Source organism: Schistocerca piceifrons, chromosome 6 (assembly GCF_021461385.2).
Source record: "Schistocerca piceifrons isolate TAMUIC-IGC-003096 chromosome 6, iqSchPice1.1, whole genome shotgun sequence".
Taxonomy (NCBI): domain Eukaryota; kingdom Metazoa; phylum Arthropoda; class Insecta; order Orthoptera; family Acrididae; genus Schistocerca; species Schistocerca piceifrons.
The window spans coordinates 149,821,682-149,841,080 of NC_060143.1; the positions used below are offsets into that span (position 1 = coordinate 149,821,682).

The following is a 19,399-nucleotide window of genomic DNA, read 5'->3' on the forward strand; positions in this document are numbered from 1 at the left end:
CGCCCGGCCAGGATGGCCGATTGGTTCTAGGCGCTACAGTCTGGCACCGCGCGACCGCTACGGTCGCAGGTTCGAATCCTTAGGGTAGTTTAATTTAAGTAGTTCTAAGTTCTAGGGGACTTATGACCTCAGCAGTTTAGTCCCATAGTGCTCAGAGCCATTTGAACCATTTTGCATTATATGTCTCTGGTGTATATAATCCTCACATATTTGGAAACATCAGTAGGACTCTTTCTTCACAAGCTGCTGCCTAAACAATATATCAATTTTTCGTGGTGAATTTTATAGACATAGATTATACTTGTTTTCAGATTCTGAATTACTGCACAAATCTTTCACCAGTAGGACGAAAATGCATCTCCAGAGTTTTGAATTTGCCGTTGTGCTCTATAGGTCATTTTAAACTTACAAAGGGGCCATACATAGCTGCACTCATCGATTTAATTCATGTTGATGGGTGTGCAGAGCATCGCTATGTCTTCAACATATGTAAAGAGGGAAGTACAGCTCTCAACCGCTTTCGAGGAAATCGAGCTTGAAAGTTTTAGGCATGCACACTAGTGGGGTAATGGGGCTCTAAGCCAACATATGATATCAAATTCATATCACATTATTATGCACATTATTTAATTGATCACGTAATTACCCCCCAGCCCCCAACGACGTCAGGGGTTTCCCACAGCCAGTGCGGGGTCTCCACTGGGCATTCCCAGCCCCCACCCTTTCCCTGCTGTGATGTAACCCAAGATGACAGACTAGGACAAAAATGGAGGAAATTCAAACTTATTGGCGGGCATCTCAAATTTTGTGTGTTCATCTTGAGGTTCAGAGATCAGCTGACGTAGATGGGTGCTTTTGACCCTCCCCCGCTCCCCTCACTAATCTAAAAAAAAAAAAAAAAAAAAAAAATTGGCTATGAGCACTATGGGACTCAACATCTGAGGTCATCAGTCCCCTAGAACTTAGAACTACTTAAACCTAACTAACCTAAGGACATCACACACATCCATGCCTGAGGCAGGATTCGAACCTGCGACCGTAGCAGTCGCGCGGTTCCGGACTGAAACGCCTAGAACCGCTCGGCCACACCGGCCGGCACACTCATCTGAAAATTTGAGGGAAAAGGTCTCAGTAACGATGGCTACCTAGCAGGACTGACGTAAGTATATATTATTTTTTATGTGAGGAGGGATATAGTTTATTTAAACAATTTGAGTTGCCATTGGTCGAGCACTGGACAGTAGCTCCCCGACCAGACCCGCCGCCATCCGCAATACAGAGTGCCTGATTCGGCCTAACTGCAGCCCCAACCCTGACTAGACTCCTCAGTTTAAGAAATCCAAAATGGGGATGTTGTTTCGTCAGTACACGAAACGGCGGTGTTGTCTCATCAATACACATCGAATTTCTCGTATGAAATGTAGATTCCTCCCGTATTATGAGTTATTTTTTAAGATAGAAGAAATCGAACCTTACAATCGTTTTCACATCGCCAAAGTATCGTTACTTGCTGTGAAAATCATGTAGAACACTATGGCATAGGCTATATTTCCTCTAAGTATTCTATCATCAGATAGAAAAATATCTTTTCTTATCTGCCACGTCGTGCATCACAAGAGTAGAGTATGAAACTCTTTTGCTCACGAAAGAGTGCTAAGAGCATGCTCTACCTCTGTCGCAGGATGCCTCCTCACTTTCGAACTCACTCTTAATGTAGCCAAATGCTTCTCCACGTACGAGTCTCTTGAGGTAACAGCACAGAAAAGTTATAAATATCAGTTTATATTATGTATAACTTTATAAATTCGATGATACATCTGATTCTATTTCGATGATCGTCTCGCCCTGTGTAGGTTCCTTTAAAAGATCTCAATGCAATGAATAAATACCTGATTAACACCTCACTTTCGAATTAAAGAACACAAATGTCTCATCACAAACGAAGTATCTCAAGGTAACAGCACAGACAAGTTGTAAATATTAGGTCTATACTATGTGTCACTTAAAAAATTCGATAATAATAACTTATTTTACCCCCCACCCCCCCTCCATGAACCATGCATCTTGCCATAGGTGGGGAGGCTTGCGTACCACAGCTGCAACCACAACGGAGGGGTATCTGTTGAAAGGCCAGACAAACGTGTGATTCCTGAAGAAGGGCAGCAGCCTTTTCAGTAGTTGCAGGGACAAAAGTCTGAATGATTGACTGATCTGGCCCTTTAACACTAACCAAAACGGCCTTGCTGTTGTGGTACTGCGAACGGCTGAAAGCAAGGGGAAGCTACAGCCATATTTTTCCCGAGGGCATGCAGCTTTACTGTATCACTAAATGATGATGGCGTCCTCTTGGGTAAAATATTCCGGAGGTACAATAATCCCCCATTCGGATCTCCGGGCGGGGACTAACCAGGAGGACGTCGTTATCAGGAGAAAGAAAACTGGCGTTCTACGGATCGGAGCGAGGAATGTCAGATCCCTTAATCGGACAGGTAGGTTAGAAAATTTAAAAAGGGAAATGGATAGGTTAAAGTTAGATATAGTGGGAATTAGTGGAGTTCGGTGGCAGAAGGAATAAGACTTTTGGTCAGGTGAATACAGGGTTATAAATACAAAATCAAATATGGGTGATGCAGGAGTAGGTTTAATAATGAATAAAAAATAGGAGTGCGGGTAAGCTACTACAAACAGCATAGTGAACGTATTATTGTGGCCAAGATAGACACGAAACCCACGCCTGCTACAGTAGTACAAGTTTATATGCCAACTAGCTCTGCAGATGATGAAGAAATTGATGAAATGTATGATGAGATAAAAAAATTTGTTCAGGTAGTGAAGGGAGACGAAAATTAAATAGTCATTGGTGACCGGAATTCGACAGTAGGAAAAGGAAGAGAAGGAAACGTAGTAGGTGAATATGGATTGGGGCTAAGAAATGAAAGAGGAAGCCGTCTGGTAAAATTTTGCACAGAGCATAACTTAATCATAGCTAACACTTGGTTCAACAATCATGAAAGAAGGTTGTAAACATGGAAGAACCCTGGAGATACTAAAAGGTATCAGATAGATTATATAATGGTAAGACAGAGATTTTTGGAACCAGGTTTTAAATTGTAAGACATTTCCAAGGTCAGATGTGGACTCTGACCACTATCTATTGGTTATGAACTGTAGATTAAAACTGAAGAAACTGCAAAAGGGTGGGAATTTAAGGAGATGTGACCTGGATAAACTGAAAGAACCACAGGTTGTACAGAGTTTCAGGGAAAGCATACGGAAACAATTGACAGGAATGGGGGAAAGAAATACAGTAGAAGAAGAATGGATAGCTTTGAGGAATGAAATTCTGAAGGCAGCAGAGGATCAAGTAGGTAAAAAGACGAGGGCTAGTAGAAATCCATGGGTAACAGAAGAGATACAGAATTTAATTGATGAAAGGAGAAAATACAAAAATGCAGTAAGTGAAGCAGGCAAAAAGGAATACAAACGTCTCAAAAATAATGCCGACAGGAAGTGCATAATGGCTAACCAGGGATGGCTAGAGGACAAATGTAAGAATGTAGAGGCTTGTCTCACGAGGAGTAAGATAGATACTGCCTACAGGAAAATGAAAGACACCTTTGGAGAAAAGAGAACCACTTGCATAAATATCAAGAGCTCAGATGGAAACCCAGTTCTAAGCAAAGAAGGGAAAGCAGAAAGGCGGAAGGAGTATATAGAGGGTCTATACAGGGCCGATGTTCTTGAGGACAATATTATGGAAATGGAAGAGGATGTAGATGAAGATGAAGTGGGAGATATGATACTGCGTGAAGAGTTTGACAGAGCACTGAAAGACCTAAGTCGAAACAAGGCCCCGGGAGTAGACAACATTCCATTAGAACTACTGATAGCCTTGAGAGAGCCAGTCCTGACAAAACTCTACCATCTGGTGAGCAAGATGTATGAGACAGGCGAAATACCCTCAGACTTCAAGAAGAATATAATAATTCCAATTCCAAAGAAAGCAGGTGTTGACATATGTGAAAATTACCGAACTATCAGTTTAATAAGTCACAGCTGCAAAATACTAACGCGAATTCTTTACAGACGAATGGAAAAACTGGTAGAAGCCGACCTCAGGGAAGATCAGTTTGGATTCCGCAGAAATGTTGGAACACGTGACCCTGCGACTTATCTTAGAAGAAAGATTAAGGAAAGGCAAACATACGTTTCTAGCATTTGTAGATTTAGAGAAAACTTTTGACAATGTTGACTGGAATACTCTCTTTCAAATTCTGAAGGTGGCAGGTGTAAAATACAGGGAGCGAAAGTCTATTTACAATTTTTACAGAAACCAGATGGCAGTTATAAGAGTCGAGGGGCATGAAAGGGAAGCAGTGGTTGGGAAGGGAGTGAGACAGGGTTGTAGCCTATCCCCGATGCTATTCAATCTGTACGAAAGAAAAGTTCGGAGTAGGTATTAAAATCCATGGAGAAGAAATAAAAACTTTGAGGTTCACCGATGACATCGTAATTCTGTCAGAGACAGCAAAGGAGTTGGAAAAGCAGTTGAACAGAATGGACAGCGTCTTGAAAGGAGGGTATAAGATGAACATCAACAAAAGCAAAACGAGAATAATGGAATGTAGTCGAATTAAGTCGAGTGATGCTGAGGGAATTAGATTAGGAAATGACACACTTAAAGTAGTAAAGGAGTTTTGCTATTTGGGGAGTAAAATAACTGATGATGGTCGAAGTAGAGAGGATATAAAATGTAGACTGGCAATGGCAAGGAAAGCGTTTCTGAAGAAGAGAAATTTGTTAACATAGAGTATAGATTTAAGTGTCAGGAAGTCGTTTGTGAAAGTATTTGTATGGAGGGTAGCCATGAAAGGAGGTGAAACATGGACAGTAAATAGTTGGACAAGAAGAGAACAGAAGCTTTCGAAATGTGGTGCTACAGAAGAATGCTGAAGATTAGATGGGTAGATCACATAACTAATGTGGAGGTACTGAATACAATTGGGGAGAACAGGAGTTTGTGGAACAAATTGACTAGAAGAAGGGATCGGTTGGTAGGACATGTTCTGAGGCATCAAGGGATCACCAATTTAGTACTGGAGGGCAGCGGGGAGGGTAAAAATCGTAGAGGGAGACCAAGAGATGGATACACTAAACAGATTCAGAAGGACGTGGCTGCAGTAGGTACTGGGAGATGAAGAAACTTGCACAGGATAGAGTAGCATGGAGAGCTGCATCAAACCAGTCTCAGAACTGAAGACCACAACAATACTATGATCATCTCGCCCTGAGTACATTCTGTTAAAAGATCTCAACACAGCGAAAAAACGCCTGATTAACGCTCCAGCTCTCGAACCATACCCATGGTACTCTCACTCTCAGACTACTCATCCGGCGAAATGTCATTGATATCAAATTCATAGACTGATTTATTAATTTGATCGTGAGAACCCCCTTGCATGGTGAGTAACTATTTTTCCTGCATTCTATATACACTGACCAGGTAAACGTTACAGACGCCTCCCTGACGTCTCTGGATGCTTCTCAGGCTTTTCACAGGCTCTATAAGCACTTCCTCTTATATCAAAATGGGTGGTAACCGTCGTCAAATAGCTGAAGACTTCGAACGCTATTTGCGTTCTGTCTCTCGGTCTTCTTGTCATGCTGGTGGAAATAAGTTGGCTCTGAGCACTATGGGACTTAACATGTATGGTCATCAGTCCCCTAGAACTTAGAACTACTTAAACCTGACTAACCTAAGGACATCACACAACAGCCAGTCATCACGAGGCAGAGAAAATCCCTGACCCCGCCGGGAATCGAACCCGGAAACCCGAGCGCGGGAAGCGAGAACGCTACCCCACGACCACGAGCTGCGGACTGGAAATAAGTCACTTAGAATTCTTGTACACTGCTCCTGAACTAATCCTGCTGACACCTGTCGGTCTATGAGGACAGTAGGATGTTTCAGTCTCTTCTCCACACCCACATGGGATATGAACAGCTTCTCTCGGGCGTGAACTGTCGCCCCTGCACCAGGGCTGTATTGCTCGTTGTACTGGACAGCTGTTAATGTTTTCTGACCCCCAAAAGTTGTCCTATCGTTCCCAGAATGACTGAGCTCTTAAATGTCTTTGTGGTAAATACCGGGATGTAGAACAATATGCTTCCTCTCATCCGCCCTGCAAACCAAAACGTTCTGACGTGTGTTTTCGAAACGTCACAGAAAGGATGACACAGTGAGCAATAACAAAATACTGGTGTACTGATCACCACATCCCAAACTTGTTTGAGTCTGCAGACCTAGGTTTCCCTCAGAATCCAGCCCTGTAGATGTGTTCCTATTGCCTTCCGCCAAATTAATTGGCGGATGCATCGAGAACTCGAATCTGAATCCCTGGAGGGAAGATGATGTTCTTTTCGAGGAACACTATTCAGAACTGACATTTGAAGATGACTACCGTCAACATACATTTCGCATAAGGACCACGAATGTAAGATATGAGAAATTAGCGATCATAGGGATATATGTAGGTGGTCTTTCCCTCTCGCTGTATTTGGGAATGGACTAGGAAAGGGAACGACTAGTATGCTACAGGATACAATCCTCAGCACGCCGTATGGTTATCTGCAAAGTAAACATATAGATGTAAATTAAGCCTACCCATTAAGCTGACAGTCCATCCATTTATAGACATCCAAAACTCACTGAAGAACGTTGTCTCTTATTTATCGAGAAAACAAAAGATGGAACTTCTTCTGCAGATTGTCTCTCTGTAGAAAGCTTTGTATTAGCGGCTAATTTTCTCATTGCAGTCACTCTGCGAGACGTTTGTGAGAGGTTCTAATATGGTTGCCCACAATACTTAGAAGAAACGCTACAGAGCTCAACTCTCAACTCCCCAATTGTCACAGCATCACTTACCTGCCATAGCCTCACGAATCTTCCAGTCTTCGGTATATAGCATTTGAATCCACCTGATTTTCGCAAGTAAGACAAGTCTCCCCCCAGCCAAGTTACAAACCCCTGCTAATTCTCTTGAAATCCCATCACACTCTGACATCACTGTTGCAATAGTTAGAAGACAGCCTAGCCCTCTGCCCATCACAAACTAGGTACAGAGCTATCACAATGAGAAAATAACACACTAACTTACAGGAGAAAATTCATAACCAAGCAGAGTATACATGGACTAGACAAAGAAATAGAGAAACATAAAGCATACAAGTTATCCGTATGGTATGACTGACAATAAATATCCGTCTTGTACACGACTTAATCTCATTTACTGTATTCCTATGATTACCACACTAGAAATACGACACTGGCGTCTGAGTGTTCGTTGGCAGCACAGTCTCTGTCTGTCCTCGTTTTTTTTCTGTGTAAATTTTTGTTGCCTGTACTGTACGAAGACAGCCGGCCAAAGTGGCCGAGTGGTTCTAGGCGCTTCAGTCTGGAACCGAGGGGCCGCTACGGTCGCATGTTCGAATCCTGCCTTTGGCATGGATGTGTGTGATGTCCTTAGGCTAGTTCGGTTTAAGTACTTTTAAGTTCTAGGGGACTGATGACCTCAGATGTTAAGTCCTATAGTGCTCAGAACCATTTGAACCATTTTTTTTGTACGAAGACCATATCGACCAACAAATGTACAAAATCCTATGAACAATACACTGGATTTTCAGATCTGTAGTGTTACGCCTTCTGGTGGAAATGCTGTCTGCGATTTGCAATCACGTCTTTCCATTCAACCACATACTTGCAATCGATCCTATGGAGACGTCTTTTAATGAATATAGCCACTGGTGAATCATATTTGTGGGACTCTCATATCTCGAAACGAGTCATTTTTTTCGAACCTATCTGCTAAGGGCTGCATACAGCAAAACTCCAGCGTCTTGTAACTGCTCCTCAGTCTCTGCTCCACCCTCCCTGCACCTTTCTCCATATGATTGATATTACCTTGAGAGGCACCCACATGCCTTGCTCATACTGTGGCATCAAGCAATCAGGCCTGCAAGATGAGTGGTATGCCAATCGAGTGGATTCATTCTTATTTATTGAGTAACATGAACTCTAGTACTCACACTTAAGTTACAAGTTATCCTCCTATATGATTAATACGCAACGGAAGCATGCATCTGACTATCAGTAATTTACAGAACTCTGACTGTACACTACGCACTGGCAATACCACATTTTCTTTCTTTTTTATTTAACGGCTTTTGTCAACACGTGGCCACCGCACTGAATATGAATGGCGCACACATTATAAATTCGGGACATTATGACAACATACAATTCGAAGGAAAAGTCCACCAATCTTTTTCTTTTCACTATCTTATTTATTCCGATAAATTCTCTAACCTAAACACACAAATTCTATAACCTACAACAATAACACATGAGAAATTCCGCCCAGCGGGCATGGCTTTACATTGGTGAATCTCTATATTATGGTCTCGTAATTATTTAACGCTACAGTGCACTTTCTGGATAGGATGGTGGATCTTTTATTATTTCTCACACTTCGAATCTCACAATCATCATCACGAAACTATCCTCCAGACCGAGCAGTACAGAAGGAACAAGCACAACCCACTAATCTTTTGAAACTACCTTGCTACTCTCCCATGCAAACCACACATACCCAAATTACATGACATACACCACACTACGACATGGAATACAAAACACTAAATGGTCACAACATTATCACTTTCAGCTTTCCCACTTCAATTAGTATTTATCCCAGTTTCACACGACATTGCCCCACTTTGTAATTCTACTTTCCTACTATGAACTCTGGAGATATTTGCACGTCTTCGTGTGCAATGCAAGCCAAGTGGCGTCGCTGGATAGACGGCCGACTCACCTTGCTTCTCTCTCAGAGTTTGAATCTAGCGTCACACGGAGTCATATCACGCAAAGTAATATTAAGAACATATTCATCACACACGCGAGTCCTCAACTGATACCATGGACGAGTACTTCTCTTTATCCTTTGTCTCATACACAGATTGAGACTCACACAGTACTCACCACGTGGAAGTACTCGTCTCTAATTTCAAGTCCTGCACACGCCATTTCTTAAATATTGCAACTTATGGTACACACGTTATTTCTTAAATATTTCATCTTATTGTACATGCACTAGTAATTCAGCTTAACTTAAGCACATGGAAGTATTTCAACTTATTGCTACACGTGGTTCCATTGTGACCGTTTGTCACTTCCGAAGATTACTACAATCCCATTAATATTACCTGCCTGACATTTAATTCTCCACACAAAAGTTCCTGAAATAGAGAAATTATTATTTCAAACTACTCTTAAATATTCCACATGCATACCATGTCTCCACGCTTTTGTCATTACGGAGCACAACTAAAACAGGTCTTAACAGCACAAGATCCAGCGGCAGAGTGCTGAAACATGGCCGTTCTCGAGGTCCTCTCGCACCTCTGCTGAAGTGAGGGAGCACCTTGCTACCGTATTGGTCAGCCACATTTCAGGCGCTCAAAGCTCAGGTAAATTTCATCTCTTTGGTCCCACCAAAGGTGGCCAAAGGATCGTCTCAAAGATGATCATATATTCACATTCACTATCTGCGGTTAGCAGACGACCATACATTCATTCATTTCACAGATCTCACCAAACTGGATGTAGGGATTTACTTTGTGGGAGTGCACATGTGATCAATTAAATAAATAAATTGTCATTCTTTCCCACACTGGTATTTGGCTTCGCTGTATTAATTGAAATTGAGTTATTTTACAAAAAAAAAGTGTTGTTCTGACAAAAATAATGAAGTATGTTGTACCTATTTTCAATGTCGGGCAGTACTGTACCCTTTAACCACCGGCTACCCATGCAGAAAAAAATGGCACGGTACTATCCTTGCAATGCGAGGGTAGTTCCAAACATTTTTTAAAGAAAGCTGTATTAGAACAAACTTAGCAAGTCATCAAAATAACCAGGAGGAGACCTTAGCCCCTGGTGACCTCAAATAGACGACCAAATGCTGTTACTTTACCAAATTATTGACACAGTTGTTGCATTATTGTACTCTCCACAATCCGGAGTAACGTACACATACAAATTTACAATAATCCACATTACAAATAAAACATTACATCATACAAATAAAAAATAATGTTGAGGTAAAAATTTGCTTAGTTACTGGGATATTCGTTATTTTTATGAGTAATCCAGACTTCACTAATTCTATGACAAATAAATAAAAATACTAATTGTACTCATGAAATTTTAAATAGCTCACTGTCCAAAAACAGAGCAAGTAATCTGACATTCATAAATTGCGTTGTAATAATCTTTTACACGGCAATGTCTAAATACAAAACAAAATCAACAAAAGAAAAAAAAATTGTGTATACTAGTTACATGTAGAATATCAGGCTCCATACCATTACTCTAAAATGTACATTAAACCTATGGAGAAATTAAACTGAGACAAAAAAAAAAAACAATGAAATATACCACAAGTTACATACTGGTTACATAATATAGTCAATCTAAGACATCATGTCACACCTCATTAACTATCATCACTTAAGCAATTGCCACACTACTCGACTGTGAGTTTAACCTTATCCTTGTCCACCAGTACAAATATCTGCTGCTGAGCCAGTCAGTCCATCAACTTCGATCAATACACGCAGTAAATAGTTAGCAATAAGTGCTTGAATCCACCAATAGCTCTCGTATCTTACTCTACTGCTCATTTCTCTGTTGTTACACATTTAGACGACAAGAACTTGCATTTCGACTAGCCTTCGTTACACTTTAATGTGAAATGTCACCACTGTGATAACGAAAATAAGTGGCTTCAGTCAACACACCAACAAGATCATTACTGTCCACGACATCAAAATGCATCAGTTAATTCCGATATTTGTTGTGCAATGCAAACTCTTGTCCCCTGTGACAACCTTACTGACCAATGCAACAAGAGCCGCTACGTTAGTATTACGCCACTGGCTAATAATTAAAGCATCATTGTACCAAATATTCTAATAAACATGCTACGTGAACTTGATAACCCAGAACAAACAAAAAAAACACTAACTATTCTAAACACAAATGTTAATGAAATACAGGTACACTTGCTGTCCCTTCAGGAATGAAACATATAAAGAAAATTTACCCAATTACAAGTACAAATACATTATTCCCTATCTTGCGAGTCACACGGAAACGTTTCATTCTGTGATTTTCTTGGGGTTAAAAAGTGGCTGATAGTTTTCCTAGAAACACTGTCTCGGCGTCAAAGCTCTCCCATGGTTACCCGGACGAAAGTCTTTAAGTCACTCAAATCGGCATTTTGAACACGCACTGAACAGTAAACTGTATCTCACATTAAACACAAATGTCATAGTCACTCTCAGAGTACCATCCACACGAATCTGGTCATCCAAAAATGGCCCTACAACTACTATTACCCACGGTTCTGTCCTTTCAGTTCATGGTGTAATTATAAGTCTTAAGTTCCAACAAACAGCACTTATTCCCGCACCAATTCAAGAAATGTCTCCTACTACAGATGCAAATGTTAATGTCCCACTCTAGTTTCTTGCATTCATACAATAATTAGTCACCAAACGACAACTGTCCTCTTTAAGAATACCAAGCGTCCCACATGCAATTCACAAAGCACACTTAACAAGTCACTACCAAAAGTTTATGGATCCCACCGTTCAGTGGTCAAGACAAAACAAAACAATCGTCCTGTCTGCTAAAGACAAAATCTTCACTTTCCACCTTATGGAGACATACGGGCAGTCATCTTGTTTCACAGCTCCACAGTCCAGTACTAGTTAATAGTTGCTGGTAAAAAATGCCCTCCGGACTCTGCCGCGCGTCATTCATTCTGCCATCGCTCCGCCGTTGAGCAGAAGAAACCACCCGCTGTTGCCTCCGCGGGATACTTTCCCCAGTCGTAAGGGTGGCGGAACTTATGAATGGCCAGTGGTACGTGTGTGTCGCCCCAGGCCGTTGACCTGCTGTAGCGGGCGCGTGGAGTGTACCCTGACCGGCAGTGGAGTGGGGAGTGCACCGGCTCTGTTGCCGACGTCTGCTTGGCTTATGTGGTACAGGCGCGTTCGGTGTAGCCCCTCGGTGCTACGACACCCAATCAGTCAGACCCTTCCATGCATCTCGCAACATTACAGACAAAAAGATATTCTTACAGTATTTAAATGCTCATTGATTACATGTATTATGTATTAGATACATTGGTAATAAAAGAATCTTTGTTCTAAAAAACATAAAATCATACACCCTAGTTTTCTACACATACAACATCAACATTTATCCCTTTTCTATATACAGCCCACACTTGTGCTATTGATTGTACCTGTCGTCCCTCATACAAAACATGAAAGTGTAAAAATAAAACAAAAGGAATAATAAACAATCTATACAGCTCATAATTACAATATCAAATAGTAGACTACTCTAACATCCTATCACAGTGAAAATATTAGAAACTGTTTATTCTAAAACTACAATATACAGTGAACCTTTGTGTGTGACAGACTGAAAGTCTATGGTGTTCTAACAAAAAAATAAGAAATAATCTACACAGCTCACAGTTACCTACCACATGTTATTAAATAGTAAACTACTTTTACATCCTAACACAATAAACATTTTAGAAACTGATGACTCTAAATCTACAACATACAATGCACCTTTGTGCTTGTGAGAGACTGAAATTAATATCTCTTTATATATTTTATCTTTTTATTATATATAACAACATTTCTAGGACATGTATGTACCACCCACATGATGTCAGATCCTGACCTGCCATCGAGGTTCATCCCAATCTAACAATAAAACACAATAGTGTTTTAGTTATGGATCGGTAGCATTCCCTTTACAGGAGTGTGCGCATTGATCACACTACTCTACGACTCTCACCAGACATCACATTTTCCTTCTCATTCAACCCATTAATACACTAACAGAATAGGTCTAGAAGTCAGCTAACCTTAACACCACCACACTCACGACAACATACCATACCTTTGCTCCCTTATACTCAACCACATAACACATGAATCTGTTTCGGAGATAGCTTTCCAGTCTCCGAATTCGTCCTTTCACTCTGGCACCTCTCTCCATCGGCTTACCTCTACATTCACTTTACCGATTATTCATCCAGCTAAATATCAACTTAGAATTGCGACATTTCATCTAAGAACAAAAAATACACAAATTATTCATCCTGCAAAATAACTGTACACACTCTTGGTACCGTTTTGATTAGTTATACTGGTACCAGGCTTCAACAGCAACAACAGCAAAAATTATTTTTTTTTTCACATAGCAACTGTTATGGTAAGAATTAGATTTACACTTATATTACATCTTACGTCAGTATTCCACAACGTTCACCATCTGGATCTCATACTCCCTTTATGTCCCTTCACGTTGTGCAGTTGTCCTCATCTCTTCATTCGTATTTCGGCTCTCCGTCCGTCCATTACTCCATCATTTCCTGGTCTTCCTTCGCCATTCGCATCAATCTCGATTGCAGCATACACAGGCCTCTCTGTAACATACATCTAAGACATCTCCACATTATTAATTCTTCTCACCTTTATTTGCCACTGTTTCATCACGTCGAATCTCTCTTTATTAATCACACTGCTTCACGTCGCTTCTCTCCTTAAATATCACCTTTATCAACTACTATTTATCACGTCGCTTCTCTCACTATCTACCATCTTTATCCACTCATTAATCATCACGTCGTTTCTGCTTGATCCTTATTCATATGACAAAAAATACGTACATACACCACTCTGTTGACTCCTGTTCATGACTCATTCGACCAGTCTATTCCGTCATACTTCCTGACATTCCGCCTGAAAATTCTTATGTTCGATTTGCCCCTGCACAACGTTACACACCACAAATAAATACACTGACTATCTACCATAACTTGCCTACTTTCGATCTATCCTTAACTTTTCCATAATTTGATGTTAGAAATGTGATGAAGCCCACGAGATTGTTTTCCCTTGATCGTCTTAATCAGTACAGCATTTTCATGGACAATCCGCCTCACTGAATGGTCCACTATACACCGTAAAGAATTTGCTAGTTAGGAATCTGTGCTTCTTTGATAATCGATGAGTTTTAATTAGAACCTTGTCTCCTACTGCCAATTCGATCTTACGGATCTTTCCTTTCTTCTTCTCCTGCCTATCCTTAGCTGCTTTCTTAATACGCTCTATCGCAACCTTGACAATTTCTGTGTGCCTTTGCTTTCCTGATCGCGGAAAATCTACCAGCTCCCTGACTCGATCTGGTGGTGGTTCATTCTTTAGTACCGTAATTGGTGATAAACCAATTGCTCCATGTGGTAGCTCACTGAGGATGTCCTGAAAATCTTTGAGAAAAGTACTCCAACTTCTGTGTTGCCTATGGCAATAGATCTTACACAATTTTCCCAGTTCTTTTACCACTCTTTCACTGGAGTTACTTGCAGCATGGTATCGGGATATGAACACCGGTTTTATCCTTCTTCTCTTCAGTGTGGTTAGCCATTGTCTGGATCTATATTGTGGTCCATTGTCAGCTATGTACTTTTCTACAGTTCCTACTTCTCGCAAAAAGTTTTTAACGATCGCTGCTGCCACTGTCCTTCCCGTCGCACGTTTCAATGCGGTAAAAGTCACATACTTTGACACCAATTCCACTGCTACTAAAACATATCTATATCCCTGCACTGACTTAGGTAGCGGGCCAAACAAATCTGTTGCTCCGAATTCCCTCAGTCTACCTGGCACTATCGGAAAAAGCAGTGCTTTGCATGAGATAGTTAACGATTTTGCCTTCTGGCACAATTTGCAACTACCAAGCACGTTCTTGATCCTCCTCTCCATACTAATGAAATAAACTGATTCCCTTAACTTCTTACAGCATTTCCTTGCCCCGTAATGCCCGTAACTTAGGTGAGTGTACCAGATCAGCTTGTTGTGTTCGGATTTCTACGGTAGAAAAAGACCCCGTTCTGAATTGTATAAAAGCGCGCTATATTGGCATCTAAGTTCGCTCTAACTCTGTCCTTCACCATTCTCCATGACGCGTCTTTATCCTGCTCTTTCGCGATATTTGTGATTACCGCCCCTATGTATTTCTCGAACGGCACGCCCTGCATATACAATATATCATATCTGTTCTCGTTTTCCTCCTCATCAAAGCATTGACCATGACCTACTGGGTTCCTTGACAACGCGTCTGCCACTATATTCTGTGGCCCAGGAATATACATGACCGAAAACTGAAACTCCTGTAAATAGAGTGTCCACCTAGCGAGTCGTTTATGGTTAAGTTTGGCCGACATCAGGAACTGTAGTGACTTGTGGTCAGTATAGATTTTAGTATGCCTTCCATACAAATAGTATCAAAACTTACTAAAACCCCATACTATTGCCAAAGCTTCAAGCTCAGTTACCGTGTAATTTCTCTCAGCTTTGCTAAGCACTCGGCTCGCAAATGCAATAGGTTGTTGTATTACTTCTCCTCCTTGCTCTTGCTCTTGGAACAATGTTACCCCAAGTCCACTACGGGAACTGTCCGTGGCCATACAAAACTCTTTCCTTAGGTCTGGATGCCCGGGAAGAGGTGCCGATAGCAGTGCCTTCTTTAACGCCTCATACTCTTCCTGTGCGACAGGGTCCCAATTCCATACCGTTTTCTTTCCAGTCAGCTGACATAGTCTGGGTGTCGCTGCACCCCCAATCTTAATGAACCTCCTGTAAAAATTGATTAATCCTAAATAACCCCGTAGCTGACGCTTTGTTCTTGGCACCGGAAAATCTCTGATTGCTTCGAGTTTGTCTGGATTTGGTCTTATTCCCTCTGGTGTCACAATGTGACCTAGAAACTCGATATCTTTTCGTCCAAATTCTGACTTTCCCAAATTCACGGTTACCCCATGTCTCTCCAATGCACCGAGCAATATGCTTAACGTTCTATTGTAGTCTTCCCAGTTTCTTTCGGCTATCAGGACATCATCCACGTACTGTGTTACCTTATCTTTTATTTCATTAGGAATGACAGTATTTAGCGCTCTGATAAATGCCGCGGATGATACATTTAACCCAAATGGTAGTTTCCGGAATTGATACGATTACCCGTAGCACAAGAAAGCAGTGTATTTTCTACACCCCCTATCTAACTCCACCTGCCAGAAACTCATTCTCAAATCAACTGAGCTGAGAACTCTGATCCCGTGGAACTTTTGTAGCAATTCGTAAAGTGTCAGCGGCCGATCTGTCTCTGGCTCTATTATCTTATAAATCCTTCTTGCGTCCAAAACTAATCTAATTGACCCATCCTTTTTTTCAACACAAACTAAAGGGCTGTTGTACGGACTGGATGCTGGTTCGATAATCCCTTGTCGTAGCATGCTTTCGATCTCAGCTTCCACTCTTTCTTTGTACACAACAGGTATCGGGTACACTTGGGCCCTAAACTGTTTATGAGGCTTGACCTTGAATCTATACACAAAATTTCTTATTGTGCCCGCAGCATGTTTAAATACCTCTCTATTCTCGTATAAAATTTTCTGCGATTCCCCGTAGACCGTGGTCCCTCGTAAATGCCAGATTTTCTCCCTGATCTCCTCCTCCAAACATTTATGAATTTCCTTCTTCTCTTGTTCGAACCCCGTATTCTGTGCCTGTTTACCGGACTTTACCGCCAGACATAATGCTAAGTGTGCGTTATCTTTAGCATATAAGCAATCGTCGAATCTTAATGTAATTTCCTCCGAATCTCGTTTCAACTCCATCGAACCATTTCTCATATTAACGACTGCTTTATATTGGTTCAAAAAATTAACGCCTAATATCCCTTCAACAGTTAGAGATGACACAACCATGAACACTGTACTAAACCTCTTCGCCTGGCACACAAAGTCTACCTGCGCTTGTAACTTCACCTCAATTCCCTTTCCTGTAACTGCCCCTCTCACTGTTGTCTTTTGCAATGGCAACGTTGGCCATGGTTTTGTAAGACTACAACACTTAAACACATCTTCCCTCAAAACACTCATTACACTGCCTGTGTCGATGACACAAGGTACGATTATATTATTTATTTCTACGCTAATTATTGGGTGGACTTCACTCCCCACATCTCCTACCTCCTCTAACAGATTCTCCCTTAGTTTTCCGTAATCGATATACCTAATATTTACATCATTAATAGTCCTGGTTTGTACCCGTCTATCATGTAGTCACCTTCTTGTCCCTCCGTCATTGTGACAGTGATTGTCCTGTCGTGAACCCAATGACTGCCTATCCTCTCTTCGCCCATCATTTTCATTTTCCCTTCTTCTTCCAACTCTGTCCCGTCTTCTATTTTCCCGGTTTGCTGGTCGATATCCCCATGAATTCTGCCCGCTATTTCCTCGCCATCTTCCATTTCCGTCATTCCTCTGATTCCATGCTCTTCTGTCATTCTGATAGTTTCTGCCGTTCCTATCCTCAACTCTGTCTGACCTATGAGTCATGTCGCCGTTCACAATGTTGCTCTCATTACCCAGTTCCTGTAACAAGTGCTGAAATGACGCGGAATCGTCTAAGCCTCTGCCTGCTATCACTATATCTCTGCGCAATCTCACTGGCAACTTCGTTATACAGATCCTAATGAGCTCCCCAGTTTCGTATGGCACATCCAAATACCTATTTCGTCTCAGCATTTCCTGATAGCACGACACTGGATCTCTTATACCACCTTCGTTACAATTTGGCATCATCAATATGCTTTGCTTAACCTGGTCGTGCTTACTTTTCGACCAGAATTCATTTAAAAACTTGTCACAGAATATCTTGTAGCTACTACAGTCTTTAATAACTTCCTGCATTTTCGCTCTAGCCTCGTCCCTCAAATGGTTACACAAAAACTTCATTTTGAGGAGCGGTCCCCACGATGAAGGTAATGAATCTTGAAATTGAGACAGCCACAGGCATGGAAGTTGGTAATTATCAGGATCCGGAAAACAAGTGTACAGTTGTACCGACACGAAGTGCCTCCTACATTCTTCTTCCGCATTTATGTTTTCCGACCTTGGACTATACCCAGTTGGGTTTGCCATCTGTTTTATCCAACACAACCGTTCTTCTAACTCTCTGAGTTCGTCTTCCTCTTTCTGCCTATTTTCGTTTTTTGAATTTATCTAACTCTCCCTCTGCAGTCTACCTGGTGGTGTTTCACCTTCACTTCTGCATGCTAATTGCAACTGTGCAAGTTCTTCCCTATGTTTCCTATTTATTTCTAATTGTGCCTCTTTAAACTGTAATAGTGATTGTATCTCCTCCTGGTCGGCATAAACCTCTTGCTGCGTATTGTCAGAGCCTGTTTCGCCTCTCATACTGATCTTTTCTACATCTGCGCTAATCGTATTCATTCTGACCACTACCTCCGCAACTTCATCCCTGTGTTTATTTAGCGCCACTTCCTGCCGGGTGACATGAGCTTCCACGCTGTGTAATGCCCCTTGTTTATCTGCAAGTAAGTCCTACACTATCTCTTTGATTCGCTCATCCGGCAACACGTCCCTACGTTCTTTAATATCGCTCTCTATTGCACTTATTCGTACCTCCAAATTATTGGCTTTTTCTTTCACGGCATCACATACTTGCTCCAACGCACCCAGATTCTTCTCCCCCTCATCTAACCAATTATTAACTGCGGACAGACGCTCATCGATAACTGTGTGTAGCTTCCTCATTGCCTCTTTATTTCCCTTATCCATTGCCTCCAGTCTTTCCTTATTTGCTTCCAATCTTTCCTTAGTCTCCCTATCTCTCTCCTTATTATCTCTACTCATCGCTTCTAATCTTTCCTTATTATCTTTATTCATCGCTTCCAATCTTTCCTTATTATCTCTATCCATCCTCTGTAAAAACTGCAGTAGCACACTGTCATTTGCTACTTTCGGTGCGCTCACCTCGTTCGCCTGAGAAACCGTAGCTTCGCTAAGGGTAGCTGCACTTTCACTGCATACCTGACCTAGTCCCGGCTCGCCCGTGTCGTCGGGAAAAGCCTCCGATTGTGAACAAAGCCCGCCGCTTAAAGGATCACCTAGCAGCGGTCCACTGAACAATTCAGCCCCTTCCAAGTGTTTCCCGTTCCCGCTCATTAGCCCATGGTCGACACCTACTTTCTGCTGCACTGCTACGTTCACCCCAGAATCGCTATTCTCCATGGTGACTACACTTTTCGACTGCGACCTTGTTACTACGGACATTATGCAAAAAAAATTATACAACGATCTTCCAGCCTTGGACGATATAGCAATTAATTACATAAAAAAATAAAAGATCCTCACCAATCCAGAAAGAAATTGCAATCAGA

The 19,399-nt window shown here is 41.5% G+C and overlaps 1 protein-coding gene across 1 annotated transcript in view; it reads right to left on the bottom strand.

The window, feature by feature from the left end:
* LOC124803201 overlaps positions 1–17,473 on the bottom strand; it is a 128,926-nt gene extending 111,453 nt beyond the window's left edge. The window contains exon 1 of the mRNA XM_047264383.1: positions 17,281–17,473. Coding sequence (XP_047120339.1) covers positions 17,281–17,473 — 193 coding nt within the window. The remainder of the gene's footprint in view (positions 1–17,280) is intronic.
* Between the last annotated feature and the right edge of the window lie 1,926 nt (positions 17,474–19,399).